Source organism: Priapulus caudatus, unplaced genomic scaffold (assembly GCF_000485595.1).
Source record: "Priapulus caudatus unplaced genomic scaffold, Priapulus_caudatus-5.0.1 Scaffold1184, whole genome shotgun sequence".
NCBI lineage: Eukaryota > Metazoa > Priapulida > Priapulimorpha > Priapulimorphida > Priapulidae > Priapulus > Priapulus caudatus.
In genome coordinates this window covers 39629-49770 of record NW_014578245.1, presented here as the reverse complement: position 1 = coordinate 49770, position 10142 = coordinate 39629, and the positions used below count along the sequence as shown (strand labels likewise).

The 10142-nt window shown below is 45.9% G+C and overlaps 1 protein-coding gene across 1 annotated transcript in view; it reads left to right on the top strand.

Moving 5' to 3' along the window:
* Positions 1-2164: 2164 nt before the first annotated feature.
* Positions 2165-10142, top strand: part of LOC106815720 (high mobility group protein HMGI-C-like) — a 20343-nt gene continuing 12365 nt past the window's right edge. The window contains exons 1-3 of the mRNA XM_014820221.1: positions 2165-2187; positions 2605-2734; positions 3437-3517. Of these exons, the coding sequence (XP_014675707.1) occupies positions 2180-2187; positions 2605-2734; positions 3437-3517 (219 nt within the window). The 5' untranslated portion in view covers positions 2165-2179. The remainder of the gene's footprint in view (positions 2188-2604; positions 2735-3436; positions 3518-10142) is intronic.

Below are 10142 nucleotides of genomic sequence, written 5' to 3'. Positions count from 1 at the left end.
GTGTGTCGTTGAGAGAGATAAAAAGGGGAGTTTGGTGTTAGTATATTAGGTAACCACGCGCAAGAGTAGCACGGCGTGCTTGAATCGAATCATTTCATAGAATGGAAAGTTTGGAGCGGATGTTAATTTTTCACTAAAGATTTCCCCTCTTTCTATCACACACAACATGAAGCACACACGCGGCAGAGGGAGAGGGTAGGGATAGACTACGAAACGAGGATGGATACGGACTACCCTCGCACTCACACACGCCCACGCACCCGCACACACACGCACACACACACACACACACACACACACACACACACACACACACACACACACACACACACAACACGCACTCATTCGCTCACACGCACGCACGCACGCGCGCACGCATGCACGCACTCCCCTCCCCCAACACACACAAGCACACTCACGCGCACGCCCGCGCACACGGGCAGACTGACAGCACTTGTGCATGGTAAAATCTGATCGACATGCATCACTTCGCTCGCAGCATCGCGCCACGATTCCCAGCTATGCTAATGTATGGGCAAATGGTGCTGCGACGTCGGTCGCCGTTGACTGCCAATATAATATTCTTCGGCCGTTATTATACGTTCAAACTGGAGCCGGGCAGGCTGACAGTACGTGTGCATGGTAATATTTCATTCACATGCTTTACTTCGCTCGCAGCATCGCGCCACGATTCCCAGCTATGCTAATGTATGGGCAAATGGTGCTGGGACCTCGGTCTTCCTATTTCTTAAGAGCGGTCTACTGATGGAAAGTTATCATATAAATCTATGCTAGAATACGTCCTCTCTATATTAAATGCATAATTTCCGCAAAATGCATTTTTTTCTCGAGAGATATTGCACATGCGCGAGCGCCGTTTCAGGCGTGCAGTACAGACTGAATACAAATTGCATAATATCGCTTGCTGAGGGAGGGAGAGGTGGGACAATGAGGAAATGCGTCAGGAAAGATAGTAGAGGGGCGGTGGAAGACGAAGGAGGCTGCGCGAGGGACAAGGGAGGTAAGTGGGCGGACGGAACGGGATGAAGTATTAGTTTTGCACCTTACAGGCTAGGGCGCTCTCCTATTTATAAACACAGGTCTACTGATAACAATTTATTACATAAATCTATGCTGAGATACCTCCTAACCATATTAAATGCATATTCATCACAAAATATAACTCCTCTGGTGAGATATTACGCATGTGCCAACACACTAACGCATCCAGATTGTGTACTGACTGGTATGTGTAGCGGGCAGCTTACATGCAAGGTCTTCTTCCTATTTCTTAAGAGAGGTCTACTGATGGAATGTTATTATATAAATCTATGCTATAATACCTTCTCTCTATATTAAATGCATAATTTCCGCAAAATGTTATTTTTCTCGAGCGATATTGCACATGCGCGAGCTCCGTTTCTGGCGTGCAGTACAGACTGAATACAAATTGCATAATATCGCTTGCTGAGGGAGGGAGAGGTGGGACAATGAAGATATGCGGCAGGGAAGATAACTGAGGGGCGGTAGAAAAAGAAGAAGGCTGAGCGAGATACAAGGGGCTATTTCCTGCCACTGCAGCACTCCTCCCAGTAGCTCCTCTTCAGTTTCCGCCACTATTGCAAGATCATCCGCAAATAATAAATGTATTGCAAGCTTCATATATAAGCATACATAAATATACATAAATACGCACGCACGCACAGACAAACACGCACACTTACAGTAACACGCACGCACATACAAACGCGCACACTTACACACGCGCACATACGCATACGTATGTACAATATCGTCACAATTACGTATTTTGTATTATAGTTTTCCCAGCTGTGCCGAGAGGTAGCAGCACCATCTAATAAATACATATTGACAAGAAATATTGGTCTTCCTCTACAGTGAAGGAATGTGTATGCCAGCATCTTCGAACACATGTGTTGGGATGAACATATCTATCAACCATGTACGTATTGATATCGCGTTATAAAGGCACATGATATATTATAGTATTCTGTATTCAACCCCTCTCTGAGTTATGGAACACTATCATTCCTCACATGAGCTCTTGTTATTTGGATCATAGATACACTTGGTCTCTATGATGGCGAACATTTTTATTAGCTGACTCATTGTGTAACAAACTTCGCCGCTTATATAATATTTCCCATCCTGGAAGACCATGCAACGGTATATTTTTATGTTAAGAGTGCGTAATTAGAGTAAAAAAATATAATTAACACTTTTCTCGGATGAGTGACCATGCTCTACCACTGCCAACTGTACGATGGCGACCTCTAGTGTGGGTCAACTTGCGTTCATTCATAAATTCAGCAATCCCGAGCGAGGTGCTAGACCGCTGCATAGCGTGCGTGCAGTGCTGCCGTGTCAGTGAGTGCGTTTCGCACCAAACGCGAATCTGGACTTCTCTGGACATACGATTTTTTCGTCCTCCTCGTGTGTCATTTGAGCGCCGGCATTACATCGGCCCGTACTGTAGGACGGGCGAGGGTTAATTCGTGGTAATTCACTAGTGTAACTGACCATTGTGAATGACACGGTTTCTACATTGCTGGGCGACATTTTTTCTTGTTGACATTTGTGCAGAGGCTTCGGCCATTTTGCAATGAAGATGTCCGAAACGGAAGGACAAGCAGAGCCGGGCCCGTCAGGCACCCAGGCCAAGGAAACACCAGTGAAAAAGGGAAGAGGAAGACCTCGGACAAAACCTGTAGAGGTGATGTTGTTTTTATTTTCAGTAGACCTTTATTTATCACACTAGTGACTAGAGCGAAAATAGCAGTTTAGCTTTTACTTTCGACAGCCTTGGTTTTTAAATGGAAATGCATTTTACGCACACCACCGGTAGTACAAAATTGTTGTACACGTCTATTTTTTAGATATAAAAATACGAGTTCAAAACGTTTCAAAACAGTAACAAGCATAACCTAGCAGTGCCAGCCATAGCACACATATATGGCCCGGGTCGTTGGTGGACAACAGCAGACTAATACTAATAGTAGCTAAGTTGGTGGTGAGCGCAAAATGTATTTGAACCGGCTTTTTTATGCGCGTGATTCGTGTAAACTCACACGTTAGACTGCCTAGGGCTAGAACAGGTATTCGTGTGCACAACTAGGCATTACTTGCATTTACGATTACTGCCTGTAGGTTCCCACACATTTCACACACGTATCATCGCATACTAGTAGTAGAAGCACACACAAAAACTCGCACTGCCATTATTTTATTATTTGTTGTACGTTCCATAGAGACTAGGCCTATATTAAAAGTGACGTTTCCTGTCTACATCAATGTCAAATTTTGACTGACCACAACTAGGTGAAAGTGTCAAAGCACTTATAGCGCATAGTACGTACATCTTGTACACTGTATAAATATATATAATTGTGTCACGGGGTTATTTGTGTTGCCATAGGAACCAACTGGTGAGCCGAAACCCAAAAGACCACGAGGACGACCACTGGGGAGTAAAAATAAAAAAAAAGAAATAAAACAGGTACGGTCACCTACTTTTCAATTTTTTAAATCTGCCGATTCTTTCATGGTGCGCGGGTGCACGCGTAGTTTGCTTTTCAGGTTTGCTTGAGCGCCTATACCTGACTTGTAAAATTATTTCGTTAACCCGCAGCTCGGAATTGTATGATCGCGATGTTCTAGCGACAGAATGGGTCGGTGTAGACAGATTTTGATAGAGGAAGTGTGAGGATTTACTAAAGGGGTTGTAGAATAAAAAGGCTGTCGAGCAAAATTTGATTTTCATTCTAAGAACACGTAACTGATGTTGAAACGAGTTCTACTTTGCATGCATCTGATGCACAATATGCTTACCCCATTGAGAATTTCCTGTGCACCAGTTTGAAGTTGGCATCTAGATACCTATTAATGGGAAAGGAATTTTTATAGTGAGTAATATAGCATTTTAATCTGAGACGTCATAACAACGGCCGAAACAAAAACTCGGTACTACAAACATTCACTGCATTCCTTGGATTAGAAGGTGTTTTTTAAGTGGAGCAGCATGCCACTAGATCAGTCTTAGTGCCATTACTCATTTCACAAAGGTTCAATCGTTATCACAATCGTTTTTTTTCTCCTCGTAAGTTTATACTTTTAAATGCTATTTTAACTGGTTCTGATGGTATGATTAAGTTCTCTATTGTTGAATGTGTTTTGAAGGTTTTTTTCTCGAAACTCCAAGGTCAGTCCAAAGTGCATTATTTTGTCAGAGCTTTAGGTAGGAGTTTCAGAGTTTATCTAGGAACTCAGTTCAGATTCTCCAGAAATTCTTTACTGTCACTCACGTATGATGCAATTTTTTTACTACTTCTCTCTCTCTCACTCTCTCGATCTCTCTATCTCTCGCGCTCTCTCTCTCCCTTTCTCTCTCTCTCTCTCTCTTTCTCCATATTTCTCTCTGTGTTCAGGCCAATCCTAAAGGGCATCAACACAAAACGTAGGGTTACGAAACTCTAAATACGAAGGCTGTTGGAAACGCGCGTGCGTGTGGGCGGGCTATCTTTCCCTTATATCTGCCATGTGCCAGCCGATCTAACGTCACCCAACGTTGCCAGAGAACTGAGGGTCATTGAGTCAGCGTGGGGGTGTGGGATTTGTGTGACAGTGTGTGTGCACCGCCTTGCCTTGCGAATCGGCGGAAATCGCTGCAACCATCAATCGTCGACGTGAGGCGTGGCATTCACGGGCAGAGTGGGTTACGAACGAAAAATTTCCTCGAAATTCGGCCGTAGTTGAATGACGGTTGACCCTCGCGTGACTGCCGTGTGCGTGCATAGTTAGGTGCACAGTCTCAAAGGTAGGCAAAGTCTTGAAAGAGAGAGAGGGGGGAGCGAGAATCGGTGAGAAAGGAGTGGGGGAATGGGCATGGCATAGGGAGATACAGCAGAAGGAGGGGGGAAAGTAAGAGGGGGAAGAAGAGGAAGAGAGAGAGAGAGAGAGAGAGAGAGAGAGAGAGAGAGAGAGAGAGAGAGAGAGAGAGAGAGAGAGAGAGAGAGAGATGAAGGAGGGGGGAAAGTAAGAGGGGGAAGAAGAGAGAGAGAGAGAGAGAGAGAGAGAGAGAGAGAGAGAGCGTGGGAGAGAGAGAGAGAGAGAGAGAGAGAGAGAGAGAGAGAGAGAGTATTTGTGTGTGTATATATGTGTGTGCATGCGTGCGTGTTTGTGTATATATATCCTGATATATATGGATGTGTGTCTGTTTGCTCGTGCGTGCGTGTGCGTGCGTGTGCGCTGTATTTTGTGAATGATGACAGAGTTAAGCGTGCGTGTCAGAAGGCAGGGGTCGTACCTATATATTATGTTGAAAATAGTCATGAATAGAGATCATGAGTGAAGCCGTGATATTCTTCCGAGAAGCCTGCTCCGCGGCGAACGGAATTGGAGTGACACACGCACACACAAACGCACGCACGCACGCGCACACACACACACATATGCACGCACGCACACACGCACCGCTTAGGCGGGCATTCGTCGTTCACGTTATTTCAGTTAGGAGAGGGTAAAGCACCATTACGGCCGCCGCCATCCGCCACTGCTCAAAACGGGAGGGGGGGGGATTGGGATTTGCCATCGCGAGTTCGAAAATCAACCATCGTAAAACTCATTTCTGGGAAATTGCGGGCGACAAAAGAACTTTCGCATGTATTTATGACATGCTTTGGCGTAAATGTGCAAAATTCGCTCCCTATTTAATTTTGGATTTTTTTTATATGGACTGGCGCCTTATTTTATGCCTTTACTGTAACGAATGCCATGTGGGGGTGGGGGCGGTGTACATGTATGCGGCGCTGTGCTATCACAGGCATGCATGTATGTCAAGAGTAGATAATAGGAGATCTGCTATTAACTACTCTTGATGTATGTGTTTATACACGCGTGCGAGAAAACAGAAAGGGGTTGATGGTTCAACCCAAATTTTGATGGTTCCCTAAAACATCCAAATGTACGTACATATTTGTTTGCGTAGGACTTAAGATAAAGGAATAATCACAAGTTTATACAATTTTTTGGTCAGTCTTACTGCATTGACATGGTGTAGCCACCTATTATTGTGTGGTTTATTTCTCCTACAATATAAGTAGCTAATTATTGCGTACGAATATGTTTGCTTGTATTATTGAATTATTGCGTATACATGATGTTTATTTCAAGCAATCATATACGGTGATTTTTAACGAACGCATGCATCAGAGCTTTCTTGTCATGATAATTTACTAATTCATGGATATTTTTAGCTGTAAAGTGTTGAATGCCAGTTAGAAATGTTTTCACTGAGAATTACCCAATTATAAATATTTCACTTTTTGGGAAAACATACATATATTAACTGGAAACTGACCCCAAATATAGCACAAACACGCAAGCACAGTGACAGGCGCACGCACACCCTTAGCTCTGGATACATATACACCAAGAGTAGATATTAGGAGATTATTATTAATCTCCTATTATCTACTCTTGATATACACCGATCAAAAATACATTCTATGCACGCACATGCTTGTGTATACATTTAACCAAAGGCAAACTGAGTTCATCTCGAGGGGTACAGAGATTTTTCAGCGCTGTAGGGTGGGTAGGGAGTTTTTTGCTGGTAGGGGATTAGTGTTGTTTCACTGTTCAGTACAAACTCCACAGGTTGCTGCTCTGTGATATATATATATATATATATATATTATAGGGCGCGAAATTAGCACCGGCCCACCGGCATATGCCGGCAAATTATTTGGAGGGCCGGTAACATTGGCAAAACACCGGTGGTTTCAGCTGTGTTAGTGAGTACTAAGTACCTACATTTTCATTTATAGCATTAATGAGCAAATAGCCTACATTACTGTTTTACCTGAAGGATATCACGCCATGATTTTTCTACATTTTACAAATTTGAAATCGACAAAGCAAACGTGAAACGACATTGATTTTCTAACAAAATTTGTGAGGGCTGGTAAATTATGGTGAGGGCTGGTAAAAAATTGCCCTCTGGGCCGGTGCAAAAATCTGAATTTGTGCCCTGAATATATATATATATATATATATATATATATGTATCTTTAGAGTCTGTATATATAGTATATTATTACTGTAGAGTAATTTTGTATAGTGTTATTGACCCATACATACACACAAGCACGCACGCACGTACGCTTGCATGTCGCCCGCACGCACGCACGCACGCACGCATGTACTCACTCGTAGTAGCACACGCGTATACGCGAACTCACACAGGCCATCTACGTGCGGGCTTGAATACAGATTTCTACGGTTTCTGGTAACACCGAATTCCTTGCCGTTATGAATGTGAGATTTCCTCTCGCCGGACATCGAATGGCAGTTTTCGACACTGTGCGACAACCCATCCGTGTTTACGTGTATTGTTCCCCTATTTCCAAACGACGCGCCATTCAACCGGCGTCTGTATTATGTCTATGTATCTACTATGTATACGGTGAGTGATAAACCGTCGCCAGCGGGCCACCTTTTGTGCACTTCGTCGTGTGTTTGTGGTCTGGGAGCGCGCACGACACCGTCGCATGTGTGTGTTGCGCTTGTGCACAACCACAAGTGTCCTCCCTACATATCCCCTACAGGACTCCTACCCTCTCCTCTCTCTGCCCTCCTCTCTCTCACGGCATCCCGCCCGTGGTGGGTCGCCTTTTCCCCCTCTACCCTCCCCTTTCACGGCATTGTGTCCACACACCCGTAAGTACGCACGCGCACGCACGCACGAACGCACGCACATACACACACACACACGCCGCGCGCGCGCACGCAACACACACACACACCACACACACACACTCACACACATACCACCACACACACACACACACACACACACACACACACACACACACACGCACACCACACGCACCGCACACGCACACGACACACGCACACGCACACGCACACGCACACGCACACGCACACGCAACGCAACCAACACAACACATACACACACACACACACACACACCACAGCAGCGCACACACCGCACGCACGACACACACACACACCATCACACACACACACACACACACACACACACACACCACACACACACACAACCACACACCTCGCATCTCTTCATACCTTAGTAGTTAATAGGGGGCGCAATGTGTAACACAGACGAACGTCGCGGCAGCGGCAGCCGCGCAGCGCCGACAACAACGCCTCGTCGGTCGTCGTGAAAGCAAATGGTATTTCTAGGTGGCGGCGCGGCCGCGCGCAGTGACAATGCGCGTGCACGGCTGACGACAGTGACATTCAACTCCCCCGCGTCTCCTGCCATGTACCTGGTATAACTAGGCTGCCTCACCTGTCGCTGGTCGTCGTAGCGCTAGAAATGGCAGGCCGTGGCCACGCAAAGGCACCACTCGTTCTCTTACTCCACGGGTTAGTGTACGAGAGCACGTAAATTGCGTATAATATACGCAATTTATTAATATATATATATATATATATTATTATACTATTTAGTATTATATATATAATATATAGTAATAATTTTATTTACTATATATTATGAGACAGTATGTAGCATTTTAACTGTACATTGTTTACGCGCCCTTGCTAATGCGGTGTTGTTATCGTGTGCGGGTGTGGACGTGTCACGGCCACTGGGCCACCGTATTGGCGTATGTATGATAATCAAAAGCACACAAAGTACCTGTAGTACTATATAGTATAAATAGTAATGTAGTTGTAAACTGAACGTCGTTGTTACGCGCTCTTTCTGGTGTGATGCTGTTATCGCATGCGGTGACGGTGTGAGCTGTGTCGGGGTTGGGTGGGGAGGGGGGAGGGCCTAGTAGGAGATTGGATCGCCGGACTAGACTTGCCTCCCAGGTGAAACACCGTCGGCACACATTAATACAACGGCCGTACGACGTACGTGTGTCGCATGCATACTCTGGTGGAGGAGGTTTCACACCTCTAGTGTTGTGAAGGCAACGCAGCGCACAAACGTATATTTTCGTGGTGCAAATGCTAACGAACCCTACGTTATCTACCCAACCTGTCACTCTTGCTAGTGACATCATCACTGCGCATTTTTAAGTCTGTTGTGACAAGTTGTGAGTTCGTCGCTGCTGCTAGCATCCCGTACCCATTCTCCCGTTATTTATTTATTTATTTATATAAATATTTTTACTTATTTATAATGTTCTACAGCGTCGTGTGTGGTGTTCGTGTCTGTATCGCGGCTTTATATCCGCGATCGTGCATATATATATCCGTATCCTCCCTCGTTCAAGAGGAAGAAATCGGGGGAGAGTATAGATCTAGTTGCCTCTGGTCGGGACAACACGCGGGGAACCATGGTGATGTCGTCGTACAGCCGTACTGCTGAGGATAGGAGCGTGGGGGTGATATGAAGGCACACACGCTTACACGCGTCGTTCTGTTGCCGCGTACACCTGCCCGCTGCAGCCTGCCACCACCTGTCCGCCCGTCCGTCCGTCGCCTCCCTCGGTCGTCGCGATCCGTCTTACATGAGGAATATTACCCGAGTGTGTATACGGTGTACGAGTGGTGAGGGGGAAGGCGATGACGGGGCTAGAGGGAGTTCGCCGTGGGGGGGGGAGGGTGAGGAGGAGGGATTCAGATGCCCGCCTCCGTACGGCAGTGAGTGGGTGAGCGCCCCGTACAATGCGCAGGTATGACGGATGCGTGGAGACGTGTGTCGGACTGCCGCGGTGTGTGTGTGTGTGTGTGTGTGTGTGTGTGTGTGTGTGTGTGTGTGCGTGTGTGTGCGTTGGTGTGCGTTGTGTGGTGTGTGTGTGTGTGCGTGTGTGCGTGTGTGCGGGTGTGCGGTGTGTGCGTGCGTGGTCTGGGTGCGTGTGTGTGTGTGCGCGCGCGCGCGTGCGTGCGTGCGTGCGTGCGTGCATGCGTAGACCTCACAGAAAGATAAAGAAACACACAAACTCGACCCTTCTGTGAGTTTGTTCACAGTGCATGGATTGTGTGTTGTAGATGTGCATTCGAACGGCATTTACGTGGAATTATTAGGTGATAGAAAGTACATAAACATTAACTCTTTAGTAGTAAATACAATTTGTGTTTCTTTGCCACAATTTTATTGGTGAAACGGCCCAAGTGCTGCAAGT